Consider the following 23,134-nt stretch of genomic DNA (forward strand, 5'->3'; position numbering starts at 1 on the left):
ATTTATGGTGCGATGCACAAACATTTTATTTACTTTCAATACAAAATATTTTTACTGTTCAATTGTTACAATTTATTGCAGTTACCCTGTACATTTCATTAGCACAAAGCAAATCTATTCAAATTAAATTATAAACTTAATTTAATTAATGTAATTAATGTACTTAATGTAATTAGAGGACTTGTCAGTGTAGCCAACTGGCTCTCAAATTTTGGTTTAGACCCTGTATATACCACTTTCTCACTTGGTTTTTCAATTATTTCGGCTATTTTATCAGTATTCAATTATTATTTAGGAAAATAATTGCAGATTGTAGTTTCTTTACAATAATATAATTGCGATCGTGAGCCACATTTTTTCAAGACATTTGTAAATGGATCCCATTAAAAGGTACCATATATAAATACTGACTTCAGAATGTAATTCCCATATACGGAATTATTACAAACGTGACTAAAATCTTGCAAATGTTCAAACCATTGCTCATACTACTACTCGCAATCTCCATAAACGATAGCGTTTTGGCCGCAACGAAAACTTATTCAAGGTTTCTCATATCAACTGTAAATCCTTGCACATACCCAGCAAAAACTCTCATTACCCGGTAATCTTGTGGGTAAGCCGTTTTAAAAAATAATAACCACTTATTAATTGGCATCGCTGCGGATTACATTTACATACGCATGTCCTAGGAGGAAAGTACTTCTCCCCAGGCATACTTTCGGCCATGAAATAAGTAGTGCTTTTAAAGCATATAATAACCTAATATGTAATCACTTATTCGTAGATACACCAAAGCTTGTAAAATATCCACTTATTGTCTCAGGCAATCAAATTCGAAAATATTGATTTCTATCGCCGATTACAATGTATCAAAATATGGCGTGTAATGCTGTAATAGGAGCACTACACCCACAAAAAAGTGCCTTCGAAACTAAAGGAAAAAATATTCATCAATTTAGATTAGCCATTTTATTTGCATTAAGTTAAATTACAATAGTTTACACTGAAAATGTACACTTGATGAGAGTCGACTTTTTTATGTATTTTGATCTGCTGAATTCGAAAAAAATGTTTAAAAATTTTCTATGGAACAGTTTTTGAGATATCCTGTTATTTTTATTTTTTCGCTTTTTTCTCTCTAAACAAATTATATCTCGAGTTAAAAATGTCCGATTATATCGTTGGTACTTAAATGAAAGGTATTAAGATGACGAATAATCGTGTATAATCGGATCTGTGATAAGTTAAGTGGTTCAAAAATTTTCGATGCGAAAAGCCAAATTTTCAAAAAATTTACGAAGGACCTTTTCCGCCAGAAAAGTATACACCATCGAAAAAACGTCTGGAAGAGAAGTTCATGATCGTATAGGTGATACTCTAACGTAAGTAATAAGATCAATTAGAAGAAAAACGACCGAAAAATGTCGTTCCATAAAAAAAAATATTTTTTTTTCGAATTCAGCAGATCAAAATACATAAGAAAAGTTGCCTTTCATTAAGTGTATATTCATTATTTATTTTTTTGTAAACTAGTGTTATTGTGTGAAATAATAAAATTTACTTGCTTCAGTAAAAAAATCCTAAACTGAAAGCAGTTAGGAATAGTTCATTAACTAGAATAAGGCATGGCATTTTACTAATACTGTTTTCTTCGCGGGGTATACGAATTTACTACTGAACAAGAAAATTTTATTCACTGAACAAAACACACCGAACAAAAACTAAAACCAAATTTAGTAAAATTTCTTATAAAATGATAACTCTGACTTTCTTTATTATAGAAAGCTTATCATACATACGAATAACACTTAGCATAGCAAAAAATATTTCAGTTCATTCGTACTAAGAAGTATTCAATCCTTTCAATTCTATTTTATTAAGCCAACTGCCTAAAAAACTGAGAATAACAATTCGAAAATTATTAGGCATTATATTTATTTTTGTCATTACAAGTTAGTCATTATAACTCACCGCAATGTAATGCAACGTGTAATGACAGCTTTACTCCTGGTAATGCCAATTGTAATGAGATGTGGTTACCTAGTTTTTGCTGGGTATTGTTCCAATCACATAGCTTGTCGAAGCACGTGGGTGAGAAGACTATATATCGATTCGACTATCTCGAATCACAATGAAGGCTTATGAAGACTTAAAAATTTGCATTCTTTAGAGATTCTCCGAACAATGTCTTCCGAATGTGGAATTTGTGGAAATGACACCGGAACTTCGTAACTATCTGTTGGATTTACACAATGAACGTCGTAATATCATAGCTGGAGGAATGGAGAAAGGCTTTGATCCTGCAGTTCGTATGGCCACGATGTCTTGGAATTATGAATTTGAATATCTATCGAAACTGAATCTATTGCAATGTGTGACGAAACATGATAAATGTCGTCGCACACCTGATTATCCATATGTTGGGCAAAATTTGGCCTCCGTTCGATGGACAAATTATAATTTCACACTTGACTACGTCTTGGAGATGTTGGTCGACTATTGGTATAGAGAGAATCAATATATCACAAAATATGATGTCAAATATATGAAAAAGAGGACGGACTTGTAAGTGGTCAATTGCTTCAATAACATCTTGAACAAATATTGATATCTGTTTCAGGCCTCATAAAATTGGTCATTTCACCTTAATGGCTCAAGAACGTGCAAATGAAGTTGGTTGTGCTATCAGCCGTCAGTCGACAGCGAACGTTAGCGAAGTTTTTCTTGCATGTGATTATTCCTTCACGAGTTTCTACAATGTTTCTGTCTATAGAGAGGGTTCTCCAGCCTCCCAATGCCAAAGTGGTCAAAATCCAAAATATCCAAATCTATGTTCAGTGCAGGAAGTTTATAACATAAAAGATATTGAGTATGAGAATAATTTGTTCAATTTTATATTTTGAAGAAAGTTCGCTTGAAAGTAAAAAAAAGCACAAATAAAATTTTTTGATTAGTTTTTGGGCAAAATAAGTCAAATAAATATGTATGTTTCCATTTAAATTCAATAAAAACGAGCATGGTCCGAAAACTACCAAAAATAGCAAAGGACTGTTAAATAGTCATCCGTTGTAGCGATGTCTGTTTTTCGAAAAAAAAAACTACTAGACATCCAAGACCCCAAATCGGGTGGTCGGTTTATATACGTTAGGGGCTCTATCAAAATCTGGACCGATATAGCCCATCTTCGAACTTGTCCTGCCTGTGTAATATTTCGTTTTTTCTCCCTTGTTTATTTAAAATGCACGAAGTAAATATATGATTATTTATAATTGGAAACCTCATCTACCTAAAAAATGGGTCTGGAAGATGTATTTGACAAAATTTTCTATAGAAATAAAATTTTGACAAAATTTTCTATAGAAATAAAATTTTGACAAAATTTTCTATAGAAATAAAATTTTGACAAAATTTTCTATAGAAATAAAATTTTGACAAAATTTTCTATAGAAAAAATTTTGAAAAAATTTTCTATAGAAAAAAAAAATTGACAAAATTTTCTATAGATATAAAATTTTGACAAAATTTTCTATAGAAATAAAATTTCGACAAAATTTTCTATAAAAATAAAATTTTGACAAAATTTTCTATAGAAAAAAAAATTGACAAAATTTTCTATAGAAATAAAATTTTGACAAAATTTTCTATAGAAATAAAATTTCGACAAAATTTTCCATAGAAATAAAATTTTGACAAAATTTTCTATAGAAATTATGTTCCTCTGTTGCTACACTATGTTCCTCTGTTGCTACACTTGTAGTTTAGTCAATGCATGGTTTTAAGCTGAAATCAAAAACAACAAAATGATTGAAGAATAAACCAACAATAACAAAACAAAACGAATAAAATAAACTTTTGACAAAATTTTCTATAGAAATAACATTTTAACAAAATTTTCTATAGAAACAAAATTTTGATAAAATTTTCTATAGAAAAAAAAATTGACAAAATTTTCTATAGAAATAAAATTTTGACAAAATTTTCTATAGAAATAAAATTTTGGCAAAACTTTCTATAAAAATAAAATTTTGACAAAATTTTCTATAGAAATATGATTTTGCAAAATGCGATTTTTTTTCTCTAAATTTTGGTAGATTTTTGTTTTTTGGCTCTAGTGGCAACCGTGCTCAGGATCGCCCCCTGATTAAACTGAACGAGGTCCGTTCGTCGTTACTGCATGTATTCTTGCAGTTTAAGTGCAGTCTGCATTATTATTTTTATAAGACGCCATAATTCTATTCCAATTTCTTCTTGGCAATTCCTCCTTGTCTTTAAATATAATGAGCCCCCATGAAATAATAACATTTAAACGTTTTAGTCCACAAGTAGGCTTTGTTTATTCATTTTATTTAAATTCTTCATGAAATCATACATTAAAAGTTTCAAATGTAATAATAGAATTTTAATATGGAGAAAAGAATAAGTAAATATATATTACTATTGTTTTTTTAATTCAAAACAAATATGTTCTCTGAAAATATTCATCAATACACTCATATGTTTTATGTATTTATAATTGCTTTTGTACTAATTCTAGTTATTTGTGTAAAATACATATCAACAATTAAAAAAAAAATAATAATAATAATAAAAAAGCAGAAAGAAGATGAAAACTAAACGTATTTAATGTACACAAAGAAATCATCACAATTTGTTTTTTGATTTGATTTTTAAAAATATTTGTGTATAATATGGTAACATTAAATAAAAAAATGCACTTCGCTATAAGAAAAATAAAATAAATTCACGTCAAACAATACCAAAAAGGAAAACTATTTCGATACAGAATTCTTGGCATTACTTCCAACATTGGATATATGAGAGATATAATCCATTACAGTTTTATTTAATTTGTTATCGTTGCCTTGCCATGAGCAAAGGCCGCAATTCTGAAAGAAAATATTCATAAATTATTACCATCGTTTACATTCTTTGCAGGATGCAATCTACTTACATCACATATATAGAAAAAATCTTTGTTGTAGAGAAAGTATGTTTTGATTCGTTTCACTTTTATAGGTTTGCCCTTTGGCGTCGTTCTTGTCTCAATTGAGTTTTTATGGATTTTTTGTATATTCCACATCCTGTCAGTAACATGGCTATCATGTCTCAATGTACCATTATCTTCCTGATGCAATTGGCCGAAACGCATTAACTGCATATCAAAACGATTTGCCAAAAGGAAATCATTTCCATTACACTCCAGACATCGAGAGAATAATTGTCGAGGCTCTATACGAAGTTGAAAATATTGCAAAATATGTTTTACTTGATTCTCAATAGCATCCGCTGGTATTTGAATGCACTGTGTTTGATTAAATTCGCGAGAGAACATAAAATAACGAGAGTCGCGTGTCAGGATAATACGTTGCTCACTACGTGCTAAATCAATGAAATAATTTGTATCGTTTCTACTTTCATTTATTTCCATAGAATCCAAGCCAAGGGTTCGAAGTTCTTTCGAAAGACCAATTAACATGCCATCGCACAGAAATCGGATATTACTTGTAGATCTGAAATAAGAAATATTTTTTTTTTCATTAAAATTTTTTGTAGCAGGAGTGGTTTTGTTGTGGTGTAAAAGTATTCGGAAGTTGTGATTTAAAAACTAGAACTAGACAAAATTTGTCGTAAAAATTGGGTGAAAGATTAAACGATCAATTCAGTTTTGCAACTAAAATTACTTGGTAATGAAAAATTAGAATGAAAATTTTCTGCTGTTTTAGCAGATTTTTTTCTGTTGGGCCTACTAACAAATTTCTTTGGATCTATATATATTATTAGATCATAATTTATCATTTTGTTGTTTTTGATCTCAGCTTAAAACCATGCATTGACTAAACTACAATTGTAGCTTAACCAACAGAGGAAAACAATGTTTATCAAATTTATAATAATAATTTATCTTCAATTTCCTCATAAACCCGGCTGCAGTGGTATCTCTATTATTGCGGGGTCTATGGTGATTACAAGAGACAGACGAACATCGTCTTAGAATTTCGGCCTGAAATACACCATATATGTTATGTTCAAAAATAATTTCAAATTTTTCATATTGCAATCAGAATCACAACATAGCCTTTTTCAACTATTCCTTGTTAGTAAAAAAATTTTGTCAAAATAATTTGACTGAAAATCTCTTATTTCTCTTCCAAATTAAATTATCTCCATTAAGTAAATTGCAATGAGCTATGCATTTCAAATTAAAATAAAAAATTTTCTTCAAGTAGCAAATTATTGGAAATTGTTTATATTTAATATTGTATTTACTTACTTTAATTTCGTACACTTTTGCTTATGATGTCCCCATTCACTTAGACTCTGTTGAGATTTCTTTGCAGCTCCCGCAGAGCCCTGTCCCTGTCCTTGATTTTTAGATTTCGTACGAAATAGATAACCAGATTTTGATGTGGTTAACTCTTCCACTAAAACATCTATATTAATACCAACACGCAATAGTATTTCAGCCAAAACTTGATAAATTTGCAACAGACAATGAGCATCCAATGCAGCGTATATGATTTGATCATGTCTTAGAGGACGATTGGCCCAATTGGAACATTGATTTGATTTATCCAACTTTTTGCCCAAACACACTTCTGTGAGAGCCGAAAGACTTTCTCCGGCTCCCGATATCTGCTCATATGGTAATGATGATATTTGCATATATTTAATTCGTTTCCAAAGATCTCGCAAATCTAAGTAGCATGAAGTGGCTTGTAAATTAAGTTGAAGAGGCAAAGATTTGTGTAACATTTGTAGATCATAGTGCAGAGAGAAACCTAGTTTTAAAATCTCCAAATTATTGAAAATTCTCCGACCCATCATTTTCCACATATGGTCATCCAAATGTGGTGATAAACAATCCACCAAATATACTCTCTCTGGAGTTGCCAATTGAATAAGTGATACATGATTATCATTGTTCATCGAAGGCTTCCATTCCGAATCGAAACCAATGAGTAAAAATTTTTCTAAGTATTGTAACATTTCAAGGAACTTTGTTTGTGTGTCCACCAGAATTATTGATTCTGATGGTAATTGAATTCTCAAATAGTCATCTTTGTGTAAAAGGGAAATAGAGCTATTTTTATTCTTTCTCGATGAAGGCATTTGGGGTCCATCATCGACCCATGAGTCATTTGAATCGCTATTTGTTGCGTTAACGTTGTCAGATTGTTCCATTTTTGTTTGCAAGGGTGGAGGACATTCATCCAATGGAATGTTATAGTGGTCAACCCAATAGATGGCCTCCTCCCAATCACCAGACGATGATATTCTTGTAATTAGGTCCAATTGTAAAGCTTTACTCTTCTTCGCCTCCTCGCGAGCCAATTCACGCCAAGAGTCCAAACTCATACCACCTTCCTGATATTTGTGATACAGATAATGCAGGTATGAACAGGATTTGGAATATTTTAAATTCGGCGTATGTTCTGGATCTATATTGTATTTTTTTGCTAAACGTGTTACTAATTTAGACATAGGACGGTAACTTAATATATTATGCTTAACATCAGAATATTTATATTTTCTGCAAAAATAAACAGAAATCATTTATGTAAAATTAAAATATAAGGAAAACTTACTTTAGAATTTCATCACAATTTTCATAAACAGTCTTTTTACGATCCAATAGAGAATCCAAAAATTGTACTGTAGGTAATTGTTGCTCCTTGGCCACACCCAAAAACTCTTCGGCCAAATTAATTTTGTCTTGTAGTAGCAAAGGGAATAACATATCATATAAACCAAAAATATGTGTACAATTCAAGTAAATCGACCAATAAGCTGCCTATTCACATAGAAAGATATGTAGATGGTGAGAAAAAAAATTTCCTTGTTAGTCAAATTGTGAAATGCTTACATCTTTGTAAAAATTATCATTCAATAATTGTTGCAGTTTTGGTATTAAATAGGTTTGTATTTTTTGTAATTGATAAGTTTCCGTCACAGCCCTGTAGAGTGGCGCTATGCCACAGGTTTTCACGAAATTAAAAGCCACCATACGAGTATTGTCATCACAGGTTGCTTCAATTGTCGGATTTTGTTTATATAGTTCACAAACTGTTTCAAGGACTACATTTATTAAAAAAATATTATTATTGTTATGATGATAAATACGGCTAGCATGGAAGACATTTTTACTTACTAAATAATGCCATATTTTTATTTTTTAAATAATTACGACCAGGACAAGAAGCAAATAACTTTAAGGCCTGTAGCAATGGCTGGGAATCCTGCATTAGTACCGATTTTAATTGATGTTGAGTTGCTGGTGTACGATTGCCTGAATAATTAAAAAAAATTAAATATTATTTTTATCAGACTAATAGATATAAATAAAAAATACAATTTTAGCTAACATAGGTATTATAATCAAATTCATCTTTTCCTCGAATTTGTCTAAATTCAGAAAATCAAGTTGTAATCTTACGAAAAGATCAAGTTGCGTCTTTTGTGATAATTAAATAATCAAAGTATACGTAAGATAAGCTAAGCAACACTAATATACACACAGTGGAAAAGCAAACCATCCATCCAGAATATTGTTATCAGAATTGTCACAGACCAACGGGCATTGCAACCAATATCATCTTTCAGAAATTCAGAAATTTGAAAATGGCAGAAAGCCTAATATTGATAACCATATTAATCATCAACTGTAGGTACTTATTTCCGGTGGTTATTATCCTAACAAACCATGATAAGAACAAAAGCTACCATTCAAAACCAAAATATTTTTGACCTAACCAAAATAGAATAGATAAACCTTCAGAGTGCATTACTAGCCCACGAAGTTTCAGTATCCGTGAAGATATATCCAATAAACCATAAAATCAATTTGGACTATATCAAAGTTCTTAGTTTTGGACAATGATTGATTTCATTAATGTAATGAGCGCACAAAAGTAAACAATAATTGCTATAAATGATATAGATTTACGGGTTTGGTCACACTAGGCAAATATTTGACCAGAATGGGTGTCAAACTTTTTTCCAAGATAGTTTTCGTAATATCTGGATACCGTTTTTGGAAAATACTCCTATCGTTATCTTATATATCCAATATGACATAGAACTGCTTGCAGGTTTGACTGTAAGGGCGAATTCTTTTTTAATTTGTGTCAAATATTTGCCCAGTGTGACTATATCGTAGGCTTTGGCGATGCATTTCTTTAGCCAAACAATGAACCAGATATGATCAGAGTATAATTTCAAGCAAGACGGATAACATATCCTACATAGTTATCCACGTATTGTTCTTTGCCATGGATATATTTATTATCTATTGTAACTATCTCCATTAAACCATTAAGTTCACGAAAGTGCTAATAATAAGCCAGTCAATTCTACTTATTGCAGGTATACCCTATTAGAGGCCTTCATTATTATAATTTCAATAGAACATCCACCCACCCATTGCATGCATACATACATACAACATGTTTAATACTCAGATACATACAATATTATTACTCTATTTCTAAAAACAAAAAAATTGCAACAGCTAAATCTAGATGAAGTTTTTCAGTGCAATTATAGAAATTTACTTACATTTTCCAAATGTCTCCTTGAAATCCTCAAACCAATTTTCCATGTAAGCACTGAGTGTATTATCAAAATCTTCACCATTCAGACCTGCCCCAGCTGTAATATCAGGAACTACAGTAATTTTTAAATTCTGTGTGGAACATAATAAATCCAATGTATCTTCATCTTCATCCTCGTAACCAGCAGGAACACCACGATACTTTGACATGATTCTTTATTGGTACAACTTCTGGACAATGGATACCGACAATTTAATAATTTCGCACAAAAAGTACGTGTAGGTGAAAACGTCCTTTTTGATATCGAGTAACTTGAAAGAATTTTTTCAAGGAAATATCAACTATTTACATCTTAATAAGTTATTGATATTTTGCCAATATGCAGCGCAAAAAACCCTTTTTGCAAAACCGTGTTGCAGTCACGATAAGGTTGTGTCAATGGTACCATATTTCTTCATAAATGTTGAAACAACTCTGTTAGAGTACTCTGATACTACGTTCACACTACTCAATAAATAGAAAGTGAGTATTTTTCAAATGCTAATACCTTTTATACCACGTTCACACTATATCTCGATTTTTAGCATCAAAATCTCGATTTCTAGCATCAAAATAAATATCAAAAATTGAGATTTCCTTTATTTGCTTATTTGAAAGCTATTTACAAACTTAACAATGTAAGGCTTGGAACATTTTTTTTAGTTTTCACTGAATATTAATATTTTAACATAGAATTACCCATTGAGACATTGGATTCTTTAGATTTAGCTTGAGATTGCTACAAACAATTGAGTTCCATTAATTTTGACCTACATAAAAACTTCTCCAATCCCTGCCAGCATTTCAAAGTTCCATTTCATCCTCATCGTTACCACAGACTCGTAAATGTCACTTCAACCATCATGAAAAGCAAGGCATATTAAAGAGGTAAAGTCATGCAATCAGGTGACTAATATCGACATTCATCTTGTCAAAGGCTTTGTTTACGTTTAGTAGGTTTGTTTACATTCTTTGTGTCCATAAATATTACAATACAACAACACTACACATACACAAAATGTCAACTTAAGTGATCTGCCATTTTAGTTTGACTTTCTAAATACCATGGGGTGTACACACGTTTGCTCGTGACTTTACCTTTAATTAATATGCCTTGCATGAAAAGGTACATCAAAAAGTACATGAAAGTATTTTGCCATCCCTACTACGATTTTATTTTTTGTGAAACGCCAAGCGCAACCAGCTTGTTATATTTTAATTAAATAAAAACGAAAATAAAGTTCTGAAAACATAGATTATACGCTTAAAATTGCGAAAGGTATATTGGTGAACAATTTTTGATTTTCCAAATGGAATAAAGTGATTGTTTTTCAGATATTTTACAGACATGCTGCTTCCATCAAATAAAAACACTAGTTGATAGACGCTGCAACATGTAACTCGCTACTTGTAACTCAACATCATCATTAATGCCAAAAATTATTTAAAATGTAATGTGATAGTGGTATGAATGTTATATTTTTAAGAATTTGTAAATGTTTACACAAATTAATAAATATCTAAACAAACGTGTTTTACTCGACCACAATGATTCTTTTACAACTATCTTAAAATTCACTTTTTCTGATTGTTTGGAGGGTCCCTTATTGGCGTCGTTCTAAATTGATCTATAAAGGCACCTAATAATTGCACTCATGCGAAACCTTTTTGTAGTAACTTTTGCGTGGTACAACTTCTCAATAGTGACGGCGCTTTTCCGACGAGTTTTTGATATCGTATACGATTGTTTTCGACGTGGTGGAGATTCTCAGAAGTGTCGTCAAATTCCAAAAATGTTGGCAGGGAATATCCTATCAACATTTTTTGAAATTGAAGGCAATTCTTATGCTATAAGTTTTTCCGGACGGAATGTCTGTGTTTGTAAAGAATCTTACAGTGTGTGTCCAATCGATACGACAATTCGTTGATGACTAAATAATCGATCCCATAAACATGCAACAATATCGATTATTCCTTCCCTGTCAACATTTCAAAGTTCCATTTCATCCTCATCGCTACCACAGACTCGTAAATTTCACTACAACAATTGCCAACTGTGATGGGGGAAGCACATCACAAAGTACAAAATGTACATGAAAGTATTTTGCCATCACTATTGTTAGAAGAGCCATTTTATATTTTGTGAAACGCAAAGCGCAACTAGCTTATTATAATTTATTTAAATAAAAACGAAAATAAAGTGCTGAAAACATAGTTATTACGCTTAAAATTGTGAAAGGTATATGGTGAACAATTTTCGACTTTCCAAATGGAATAAAGTGATTGTTTTCTCAGATATTTTTCCAGACACGCTGCCTCTATCAGGAATAAACAAACGGCTGATAGATGCTGCAACATGTAAGTGTGTAAATATAACCATAGCGATAGGCGGTAGGCGAAAAATTATTTACGTGTGTTTCTTATGGGAAGCCCAAAATCCGCGACGGAATACCGTGACGGCTAGCGGCGTGTCGCTAAATTAAAACTTATTCTAACTCCTTGGCGAAAACTGGTATAGTGTTGCCATCGCTTATCAATTTTTTTTTAACTCACCACTAGGAATTGCTGTTGCCTCGACACGTGTAGATTATTTTTTCTTGAAATAACTCAACAAATAACAAGTCATTGTATGTTTTTATTCAACTTCATTGTATAATATTGTCAAAGCGTGCTGTATTGACAACAAAAACGCTAGGAAACGTGAAAAAGGGAATAATTCGCCGTCAAGCTTATTGTATTTGCCGTTGCGGCAAAAATGTTTCGCCTACCGCCTATCGCTATGGTTATATTTACACACTAACTTGCTAGGTGTAAATCAACATCGTTATTTTATTAATGAAAAAGTTATGTTAAATGTTATGAGATAAACGGAAAAATGTTATATTTATAAGAATTTATAAATGTTTAATCAAATTAATAAACATCTACACAATCGTGTTTTACTTGACCACAATGATTCTTTTACAACTACCTTATACGGCGTTCTTACCAAGCATGTTTTGGGGTTTGAAATGTTTTCCCTTTATAAATATTTCAAAACGAGTCGTTTTCCCCATATAAAAAATCAGTCCAAAAAACAAGTTTTCCTCCAAAACATGCCAATTTTAGAATGTGAACCCACCTAATTTAGAATATACCCCGAATAACATACCCTATTAAAAATATATGTCAAAATATTAAAATAAGTTTCATAGAAAAAAGGGAATAAACAAAGGCTTTTAAGAACATGGACATGTGAAAATAACATAAATTTTTTTCCCTATGCGCTCGCGGTAATTATTTGGACATACGTTAGTTTAGGTTAGGTGGCAGCCCGATGTATCAGGCTCACTTATGGCCAGTTTCTCATCCTCCGATTAATTTTAACCGGTGGATAGACCTCCGGTTAGTAAAATTTTTGTATGGGATCAGCTGTTTTATCGACACCATAAATAATAACAAGACATTGAGAAACTGGCCCTTAGACTATTCAGTCCATTGCAATACCACATTGGTGAACTTCTCTCTTATCACTGAGTGCTGCCCGATTCCAAGTTAAGCTCAAGACAAGGGACCTCCTTTTTATAGCCGAGACTGAACGGCGTTCCACATTGCAGTGAAACCTCTTAGAGAAGCTTTTGAAACCCTCAGAAATGTCACCAGCGTTACTGAGGTGGGATAATCCACCGCTGAAAACCTTTTTGGTGTTCGGTCGAAGCAGGAATCGAACCCACGACCTTGTGTATGCAAGGTGGGCATGCTAACCATTGCACCACGGTGGCATACGTTGCATATATGTGAATTTCGAGTAATTGTGAATTTCTAAAGGCCGGTACTATGTTCATTCTTGCGAAAAATTTTTATGGAAACCATTATTTCGCACATAGAAAGCGGCGTTTTTTTAGGTAGCTTGGAGCGCTGTTTTACAGGGAGCGATATTGGATTAAGTTGGGGTTGTTGCGTGTTTTTAGAAAATAACATTTTATTTTTCCTTGGGCAATTGATCTGCTATTCCTTTGATCCTTTGTATAGTTTCGGAACAAAAATATGGTCCGTGTTTGATTTATAAACCCGCACAAATAGTTTTTAATAAATAAATAATTTCTTAATTCACATTGCAAATGGCGCCGTGCTATAAACGTCAGTTTTTCAACACGAAAAAACATAGTATCACAAATGGAAAAAATTTCGCAAATTTTTCGCATTTTTTGGTTTTGTATGGAGTTTCAACGCGAAAACCGAACAGAGTACCGGCCTTAAAGGGTGATTCTTTTGAGGTTAGGATTTTCATGCATTAGTATTTGACAGATCACGTGGGATTTCAGACATGGTGTCAAAGAGAAAGATGCTCAGTATGCTTTGACATTTCATCATGAATAGACTTACTAACGAGCAACGCTTGCAAATCATTGAATTTTATTACCAAAATCAGTGGCAGAAAATCCGCTTTTTTATCGACAAATTTTGTTCAGCGATGAGGCTCATTTCTGGTTGAATGGCTACGTAAATAAGCAAAATTGCCGCATTTGGAGTGAAGAGCAACCAGAAGCCGTTCAAGAACTGCCCATGCATCCCGAAAAATGCACTGTTTGGTGTGGTTTGTACGCTGGTGGAATCATTGGACCGTATTTTTTCAAAGATGCTGTTGGACGCAACGTTACGGTGAATGGCGATCGCTATCGTTCGATGCTAACAAACTTTTTGTTGCCAAAAATGGAAGAACTGAACTTGGTTGACATGTGGTTTCAACAAGATGGCGCTACATGCCACACAGCTCGCGATTCTATGGCCATTTTGAGGGAAAACTTCGGAGAACAATTCATCTCAAGAAATGGACCGGTAAGTTGGCCACCAAGATCATGCGATTTGACGCCTTTAGACTATTTTTTGTGGGGCTACGTCAAGTCTAAAGTCTACAGAAATAAGCCAGCAACTGTTCCAGCTTTGGAAGACAACATTTCCGAAGAAATTCGGGCTATTCCGGCCGAAATGCTCGAAAAAGTTGCCCAAAATTGGACTTTCCGAATGGACCACCTAAGACGCAGCCGCGGTCAACATTTAAATGAAATTATCTTCAAAAAGTAAATGTCATGGACCAATCTAACGTTTCAAATAAAGAACCGATGAGATTTTGCAAATTTTATGCGTTTTTTTTTTTTAAAGTTATCAAGATCTTAACAAATCACCCTTTAGTTTCCATGGTAACTGCCAAACTAAAACATCTCAACCCGGTGTGAACGGTGAAATGTTTTGGAAAAACGAATGAGGAAAACGGGTAGGTGGGAACATAGCATTAAAGTGCACTTTTTCTGATATTTGAAGAGGCTCTTATAGGCGTCGTACTAAATTTATTAAAAAAGACACCTAATAATTGCACTCATGCGATACTATTTTGTGTAACTTGGCGTGGTATAACTTCTCAATAGTGTCGGCGCTTTTCCTACGAGTTTTGTATGCCGTATACGATTGTTTTCGACGTGGTGGGGATTCTCAGAAGCGCCGTCAAATTCAAAAAATGTTGGCAGGGTAGGCTTAAAGTGTGAACGGGCTATTAATATTTGTAGCAAACAACACTACCTGTTTGTTTGATCAAATCTGGTACGATTTGCTAACAGTACCATTTCATGGATGGCTTTGTACCGAATACATCAATGCCATCCCCATTACGCAGCACTGTTTTGTTTAAAATATGCCATTGATGTAAGACGCGTTTAACATCGAAAATATTGTGAAAAATAAAATATTAAAACTAATCGGTTTGAGTTTAGAAATCTATCATCCAAATTCCGGTTTTTCCGGCTTTAGTATATAATTTAGATTGCAACAAACATGCCTTCGGTGGAAAACGGTGAGTGTTATTCTCTGGAGAATGCCCAAACAACAGGAATGAAATACGCTGAATCTCTTTGTAGTCATTCCGTCGGTTTGGTTGAGGTTAGGTTACAAGGTTTATTTATTTTTCCATAAATGCTGTTCTTTTATACTTTAAGGCCATACTGAAGATGGAGAGTGTGCAGCTGAAAATCCCTCAGAGGAGACGCCGGCTTCTCCTTCCACTTTGAAGGAGCGAAAATCTCGAAGTCGCAGCCGATCAGTTACACCAAAGGAGGGTGATGCTAATACCACTGGAGAAACAAGATCCAGCAAATCTCGTTCTAGATCACGTTCACACAGTTCTAATGCTGCACCGGCATCACCAAATACATCCGTTGATGATACGAACAAGAAAATCAATGAATCGAGTGAAAGAGGACATTCTAAGAGTCCTAGCCGCAGTCGTAGCGGTAGTCCTGTAAATAATACAGACGGACGCAAAAGTCGTAGCCACAGTCGCGGTTGTTCCCGATCCAAAAGTAACGATAGATCACGTTCGGGTAGTGCTTCTCCGGGCAAGAGGTCGCGTAGTAGGTCTAGACGCAGTCGATCTGGATCCCGGCGTTCCCGCAGTGGGTCAAAGCGAAGCCGGTCAGGTTCAAGACGATCACATTCTGGTTCTAGAAAATCACGATCAGGTTCACGACGTTCTCGATCTGGGTCGCGTAGAAGCCGTAGTGGTTCTGGTTCACGACAATCACGCTCCCGTTCCAGACGTTCTCGCAGTGGTTCAAAGCGCAGTCGTTCTGGAAGCCGATCGCGTTCCCGTAGCCGATCTGGCTCACGAAGATCACGCTCTGGATCAAGAAGATCTCGTTCAGGTTCTAGAAGGTCACATTCTGGCTCCAGACGTTCAAGGTCTGGCTCAAGGCGTTCTCGATCTGGATCGCGTAGAAGCCGTAGTGGTTCGGGCTCCAGACGATCTCGATCGGGCTCAGGTTCACGGTCTCGAAGTCGTTCTAAATCTGGCTCTCGCTCAAGGTCACGCAGTGGATCTGGTTCTCGGAGGTCACGGTCAGGTTCCAGAAGGTCACGGTCAGGTTCAAGACGATCCCGCTCGGGCTCTGGTTCCCGTTCACGGTCTCGAAGCCGCTCCAAATCAGGTTCTCGATCAAGATCGAGAAGTGGATCTCGACGTTCTCGCAGCGGCTCGCGACGATCCCGTTCTAGAAGTCGTTCTCGATCTCGGTCTAGAAGTAAATCGGGAAGTAGATCCCGATCGCGCTCAGTGTCTAGATCACGTTCGCGTTCAATATCCCGATCCAAATCAAGATCGATATCACGTAGTGGTTCTGAATCACCGGCTACTAAAAGCAAAAAGGCTTCCAAGCGGGCCCTACTTAGTGACTCAGAAGGTAAGCTACCCTAATATCTACCGTAACCAGGGCCACGATTTTATTGAAAAATTCTCATACAGGTGAAGACAGACCTTCGTCTAAAACCAAGAAAAGAACGAAAATTACCGATACTGATAATGAGGACGAGGAAGAAGATAAATCGGCCGATAATGCGGAAGGTGGAGCTAAAAAACTTGCAGACGATTCAGACGATGAGAACATACCTTTAGACAGAGATAGAGAGTACGTAAAATATATAAAATGCTTGGAACAGGAATATTTTCCAACTATTAACAATTATTAAATAAACTCTTCGTTTTAGCAATGACAACTTCATCTCTGACTTTGACGCAATGTTGCTGAGAAAAAGGGAAGAAAAACGCACAAAACGACGTAAACGTGACATAGATTTGATAAATGATAATGACGATCTTATCGATCAACTTATTATGAGCATGAAAAATGCTTCCGATGAAGACCGCCAGTTGAACTTGCAAGGAAAGCCAGCTACAAAGAAAATATCAATGCTCAAGCAAGTAATGTCGCAGTTAATCAAGAAGGATTTGCAACTGGCGTTTATGGAACATAATATACTTAATATTCTTACCGACTGGTTAGCCCCATTGCCAAATAAAAGCTTGCCGTGCTTGCAAATCCGAGAAAGTATACTTAAACTATTGGCAGATGTAAGTAATTTCCTATTCGAAAATCCTATTGTTAATGTAAACTAATATTATATATTCTTGTGTAGTTTCCACCCATCGATAAGAGTTATCTAAAGCAATCAGGAATAGGCAAGGCTGTTATGTATTTGTATAAACATCCAAAGGAAACAAAAACAAATAGAGATCGAGCTGGTCGTCTCATATCGGAATGGGCACGTCCCATTTTTAACTTAACAACCGACTTTAGAGCTATGACAAAAGAGGAGCGCCAAGAACGTGATCGTGTTACAATTAGACGCAAAAAGACACCAGAGCCCGAACCATCGACATCAAAGAAAAAGAAGGGTATCAATTCAGCATTTGCCAAAGCTGACGATGAGAACACATTGAGGCCCGGCGATCCAGGTTGGGTGGCGAGAGCTCGAGTTCCTAGACCTTCAGAAAAGGAATATGTAGTTCGCCCGAAATCTACAGTTGAAGGGGAAATCTCAACGACTACCAAACGTAAACCGAATCGATTTGAGAAGCATATGAAAAAGTTCTTAGATGCAAAACGTCTGAAAGCGAGTAGTCGTAGAGCAGTTGAAATATCTATTGAAGGTCGGAAAATGGCATTGTAAGCTATCTGTGGTAGTATTCGATGGAGAGCGAAGGAGAGAGACTACGTAAAATTAGGGAGAATAATTCATTACAATTTTTATTTTAATGTTTTCTTTAGTATAGCAAGTTTCCTTTAAATGTCCTTGAATTGCATATTACTTTCGTACGTACTATTCTCTTTTCTTCATAAATATCCTGATTTCAAATCTTTTTTTAAAGGAACTCGTATTTATAAATCTAGTAAATATATACTTATAAATAAAAACCATGAAACAAAACTATGTTTATCTATTCGTATACAAAAGCAACTTTTGTCACCAGAAAATTTTGGAAATGTAAACTTTTTACAGTTTCGGCATAATTCGAAGTTTTTGATTTAAGCCAATAATGAATTGAACATCAAGAATATGTTATGTAAATTGACAAAACTATCTCGTTATAAAGTCTTTTCCGTTCTTTTTACTCGGTCCAAGTTGGCTTATGTACTACTTATTATGCCTCTTATTAGGTACGATCTGAAGGCGTATGAATCACTGTCGATCAACGCAATGCTTAGCAGGTCCGCTTTGCATACAAAGTGTCATGAGTCCAATCCCCGTTTCGGCCTCGCAATAATGTTGATGCCGAAGGGTTGAGCTTCGTCAAACTGCTACAACAGTAATATCTGATTTGATATTACTGTCATAACAGGACAGTAACATTAAATCAGGAATAAGTGTGAATAATATAAATAAATAAATATTCTTAGTAAACCCAGTGCTGTAATTTATCAAACTTTTTAGCAGACAATTCTTTCTTAGTTTTTATAATTTTATCTTGTATAAAAATAAACAACATATGGCCCTCACTTGTTTCTGTCACTAAGTATTTACCCATATTTACTTCCTCTCTGTCCAAATGTGGGTACTATGTAGTAGAGCTCGACCGAAGCGGGGTTTTCTAGGCCGAAGCCGATGTTCGACAAACAAAGCAATAATCGGCCGAACCCGATTATTTTCCTCAAATTTGTAATTAAAGAAATTTGATGTGTTTTAGTTCAATATTAATCTAGTAGTTTGATATTACAATGACAAAAAAGACTTTAAATTTTTACGTTTTATTTTTACTGGATGTTTTGACTAAGGGCGTTTTCGTTTCGCAAAAAATATGTTGCCTTGGTGTTACACTACTTTTTCCCTCATTGTATTTTCGCCCAAATGGGCGAGTTATTATTAATTCATAACATTTTGAGGGACACAGGAACCAAAATTTATGACAGTGTCCTTCATATGTGGCAATCACTTTAGAGAATGTTGCACCTTTTTTCCCAATCGAAATCGCCATAAGACAAATGCATCACTTGCACAGTTCAATGAGAAATAAATTATTCAAAAATCTTCGGCTTCGGTTAATCGGCCTCTTGTCGCCGAAGGCCGATTCTACTACATAGCTCTACTATGTAGTACTCATCTTTAGTAAATATGTTGATATTCGCACCTATTATGGCGTGGCGAGGTGTCACACTTACAAGGTGTTCTGGACAACACATTACACCGTCACATATCTGAAAAATGTACACGGATATTTTTCTGAGTAGACCGGGTGTAGACCAAAAACATTACAAAATTTTCCTTTTATTTTTGTTATTATAATTCATTTTTATTTCAAAGCGCAATAAATATACGTACATATGCAAAAATAGTTGTAATACAGCTCAAAAAAGTTATGAAAATATTTTAAATACTGTGTAACGAAAGGAAATACTTTAATCTTCAATAGTGCCAACTTTTACATAAACGCGACAATTTAAGACATGTGTTGTTGGTTCCTTCTTCTCGGGAGTGTTAGTAACCGTATTCACATATGTATATATCATATTGAAACCGGTATATACATCATCCCCTTTATTCAATTCAGGATCGGGTGTAAATTTCAAGTGTAACCAGACTTTATTGGATTTACGGGATATAATAAAACTGAAATGGAAGAGAAGAATAGGTATGTAAAATATAAGATTTATTTTCTGTATTTTACAAATAATTATAACTAATCGCAAAAGAACTATTTAACTAACTCTAAACTTTGAGATTTAATTTCATTACACATGTCGAAAGCTTCCCTTTCATCAATTTCTTTAGGAAGTAAAAAGCGTTGCAACTTTTTTGTATTTCTTGTATATAAATTTATTCTCTCAAACTTAAACAATATAACTCTAGTTCTGTTTCTGTAGTAGACGAGGGTACATACAAAGAAATTTTTTAGTGGACACAGCAGAAAATCTGCCGAAAAGGGGATTGAAATGCAAAACACCGTCTGCTTTTTTTACCCGATTACACTTAAACATTTTTAAGTTTTGTTGAAATAAACACACTGAATGAGAGTACCAAGACGACCATGGAAAATCAATTGAAAGATATCTTAGAGTTTGATGTTAAATATTCAAATTGAAAACATTTGATCTACATATCACCAATTATGTTCATAATATTTGGCTGTATACTCACTCTGGTTCCTGCTTAGCTGATGTCTGAGTCTCTTCGTCGAATTCTTTTGAATCATCTCTCAGATTTAATATAAAACTTGATTCCAGAGGTTGCAATTTAGAATTGATCTTCTGTTTAACAACACGTGGCTCTTCTTGCAGTGATGTTTGCCTTACTAAAGAAGTATTGGCCAATGCATTGGTACTTGTAAGACTAGGAGAACCTGTAAGAGACTTTAGCGAATCTATTGCAGTTGCAGCTGTCAATGATGTATCCTTCATAGCACAAGAACGTTTGAATTCCTCTATCAATTTCAATTCATCCTCTATAGAAGGCAATTCCACAATATTTATTTCCATGTCATGCATTGTAGGATTCGTAAGTTTTAAGGTAACCGAATTCATTTGGCCTGCCTTAAGTGGTTGATCGCATTTTACAAGTAAAACATCTGGAACATGATAACTAGCAAATAGTTGAATGCGATATTTTACTGAAGTAGGATGATATTCTGGTTTGATCACATTATGTTCACACTCCCGGCAACGTAAAGATCGTTTAATCCAAAGACCCCGTCTTTGTGGATAAAGTTTATTTATTGTATATGGTTGATCACAGGGTTGATTGTGACGTTGTTTTATTGTGGTAACTAGAATTGTATAAAGAATTCTTAAAGTAGCTTTCATAATATAATTTCGATCTTTTCCACTTACTATTCCTCAAATTAATTTTCTGAGTGAAAATACTTTCGGGCAATTGTCCAACATCGTCAGTATTTTGGGCTGGAGCAATGTTCACTGGCTTTGCCTTTTGAGTATTCTTATCAGACCAGCCCATTTGTCTACGTATAATGGAAACAGTAAGACCCGTACGATCAGTTAAACTAGGAAATTTATGAGCTTTTGGAGTTTTACGTCTTAGGTATTCCTGACGTTCTTGCTTATCTTGTTGGACAACCGCTTGATAATATTCAGCCAATGCATTAAATCTAGTTTGATAAGCACATTCATTATCTGGCCAGGATCCAGTAGCTTCATAGAAAGATGCAACTAGTTATATTGTTTTTCAATTGAAACTAGGAATTTATCTTACCCACAGACTGATCTGGAATGCCAACATCTCGTGATGTCCAACGACAAGCTAAACAAGATAAATAATACATTTTCTTGGTAATAACCTTGGATGGGTCGGGTTTAGAATCTGCACCAGCACTAGCAGCTGCTTCTCCATCTTTGGAGTTATCGTCTTGCTTTCTGTAGGAGAAATAATTAAAGTAATCATTATCCATTGCAAACAGAATTGATGTGAAATGTGGTAGCATACTTCTGGACCACAACAGAGGTGGCTCTTGCTGATAGAGTATGAAGGCAACATGGACAATTGAAACAATTGGCACAGTTGTTGCACAATTTCCTGGCTTCCGATGAGGGAATATTTTCTAGACAATTCGAACAAAAATTGGAATCAACCTAAAATGTATATAGATTTAGCCATGTACGGAAACTTTCAAATATTAACAAATCGATGAAGAATGCCGATTGATTACTCACTTCGTGGCAAACACAAAAACCACACCTTAACTTTGGACAATGACGACAAAAAAATAATTTGCTAATTGGATTTAATATGCCACATGAACAGGCATATTTAACAACACTATCTTGCATAAAATTGGCCATTTTTATTGTGTTCGACAAAAACGAAATTTCCTTCCCAAAATGCAATATTTCTATGACATCAGGAAAACATATGTGGTAAATTTGGCATAATTCTTTGAAGTGTTGCCTATACACTTATAGAAAATGAAAGTTGGTAAACACAACAGTGTCGTATAACGAAAGACGAACACTAATCTCAAGACGAATGAATACAATAAAATCAATGCCAAACCTTGTCTATCTAATTGCTTATTAATTACATTCACTTTTTCCGCAAATGAAGAATTAATGAAGACAATATGTGTAATTCTAATTTTTCATTTCCTGTTTCCAATTTTCTTCACAATTCAAACATGTTTATGCGTCAAAGGACTTTAAAACAAATTCTTTTTTTAATTCTCAATTCGTTTAGATGCCAAATGCTAAATGACCAAAAATATCTTTATAGGTTAGCACTATGTTTGGTTTTTGCACTAAATTAAAAGTGCAGATATACATTAGATTATGGGTGTGAAATATACAAGCCATTGATTGCGAAACATTTCATATCTATATAAATGAATAATGAAATGAGAAATGTAAATTAGCCGCTTTTAAATTAACAATTTTTCAACTATAGGCCGGTACTCTGTTCGGTTTTCGCGTTGAAACTCCATACAAAACCAAAAAATGCGAAAAATTTGCGAAATTTTTTCCATTTGTGATACTTTGTTTTTTCGTGTTGAAAAACTGACTTATAGCACGGCGCCATTTGCAATGTGAATTAAGAAATAATTTATTTATTAAAAACTATTTGTGCGGGTTTATAAATCAAACACGGACCATATTTTCCCTGCCAGCATTTCAAAGTTCCATTTCAACCTCATCGTTACCACAGACTCGTGAATGTCACTTCAACCATCATGAAAAGGTACATCAAAAAGTACATGCAAGTAATTTGCCATCCCTACTGTTAAAAAAGCCATTTTT

The 23,134-nt window shown here is 34.2% G+C and overlaps 4 protein-coding genes and 1 long non-coding RNA gene across 5 annotated transcripts; 3 read left to right on the top strand and 2 right to left on the bottom strand.

Annotated features, from left to right (window-relative positions):
- Window positions 1-422: 422 nt before the first annotated feature.
- On the top strand, window positions 423-3,048 carry LOC142229737 (venom allergen-1-like). Its single transcript, XM_075300305.1, has 4 exons — window positions 423-578; window positions 2,059-2,094; window positions 2,174-2,568; window positions 2,624-3,048. Exons 1-4 carry the CDS (start codon window positions 468-470, stop codon window positions 2,904-2,906), a joined length of 825 nt encoding a protein of 274 aa, XP_075156420.1. The 5' UTR covers window positions 423-467; the 3' UTR covers window positions 2,907-3,048.
- Window positions 3,049-4,312: 1,264 nt separating this feature from the next.
- Nbr (exonuclease mut-7 homolog) lies at window positions 4,313-9,995 on the bottom strand. The gene is made up of 7 exons (XM_075300306.1): window positions 9,559-9,995; window positions 8,153-8,290; window positions 7,868-8,079; window positions 7,590-7,795; window positions 6,275-7,534; window positions 4,955-5,513; window positions 4,313-4,889 (listed from the first exon to the last, which is right to left on the bottom strand). The coding sequence occupies exons 1-7, from the start codon at window positions 9,761-9,763 to the stop codon at window positions 4,773-4,775; spliced, it is 2,697 nt and encodes an 898-aa protein (XP_075156421.1). The 5' UTR covers window positions 9,764-9,995; the 3' UTR covers window positions 4,313-4,772.
- Window positions 9,996-10,724: 729 nt separating this feature from the next.
- On the top strand, window positions 10,725-11,156 carry LOC142229739 (uncharacterized). Its single transcript, XR_012720482.1, has 2 exons — window positions 10,725-10,872; window positions 10,929-11,156. It is a non-coding gene; the product is annotated as an uncharacterized LOC142229739 (long non-coding RNA).
- A 4,093-nt stretch (window positions 11,157-15,249) lies between these two features.
- On the top strand, window positions 15,250-18,326 carry LOC142229740 (uncharacterized). The gene is made up of 5 exons (XM_075300307.1): window positions 15,250-15,420; window positions 15,563-16,801; window positions 16,864-17,026; window positions 17,106-17,469; window positions 17,535-18,326. The coding sequence occupies exons 1-5, from the start codon at window positions 15,402-15,404 to the stop codon at window positions 18,066-18,068; spliced, it is 2,319 nt and encodes a 772-aa protein (XP_075156422.1). The 5' UTR covers window positions 15,250-15,401; the 3' UTR covers window positions 18,069-18,326.
- A 1,444-nt stretch (window positions 18,327-19,770) lies between these two features.
- On the bottom strand, window positions 19,771-22,254 carry DCTN4-p62 (dynactin subunit 4). Its single transcript, XM_075300308.1, has 6 exons — window positions 22,058-22,254; window positions 21,831-21,976; window positions 21,600-21,760; window positions 21,221-21,538; window positions 20,532-21,156; window positions 19,771-20,003 (listed from the first exon to the last, which is right to left on the bottom strand). The coding sequence occupies exons 1-6, from the start codon at window positions 22,184-22,186 to the stop codon at window positions 19,793-19,795; spliced, it is 1,590 nt and encodes a 529-aa protein (XP_075156423.1). The 5' UTR covers window positions 22,187-22,254; the 3' UTR covers window positions 19,771-19,792.
- Between the last annotated feature and the right edge of the window lie 880 nt (window positions 22,255-23,134).

Source organism: Haematobia irritans, chromosome 3, assembly GCF_050003625.1.
Source record: "Haematobia irritans isolate KBUSLIRL chromosome 3, ASM5000362v1, whole genome shotgun sequence".
Lineage (NCBI taxonomy): Eukaryota > Metazoa > Arthropoda > Insecta > Diptera > Muscidae > Haematobia > Haematobia irritans.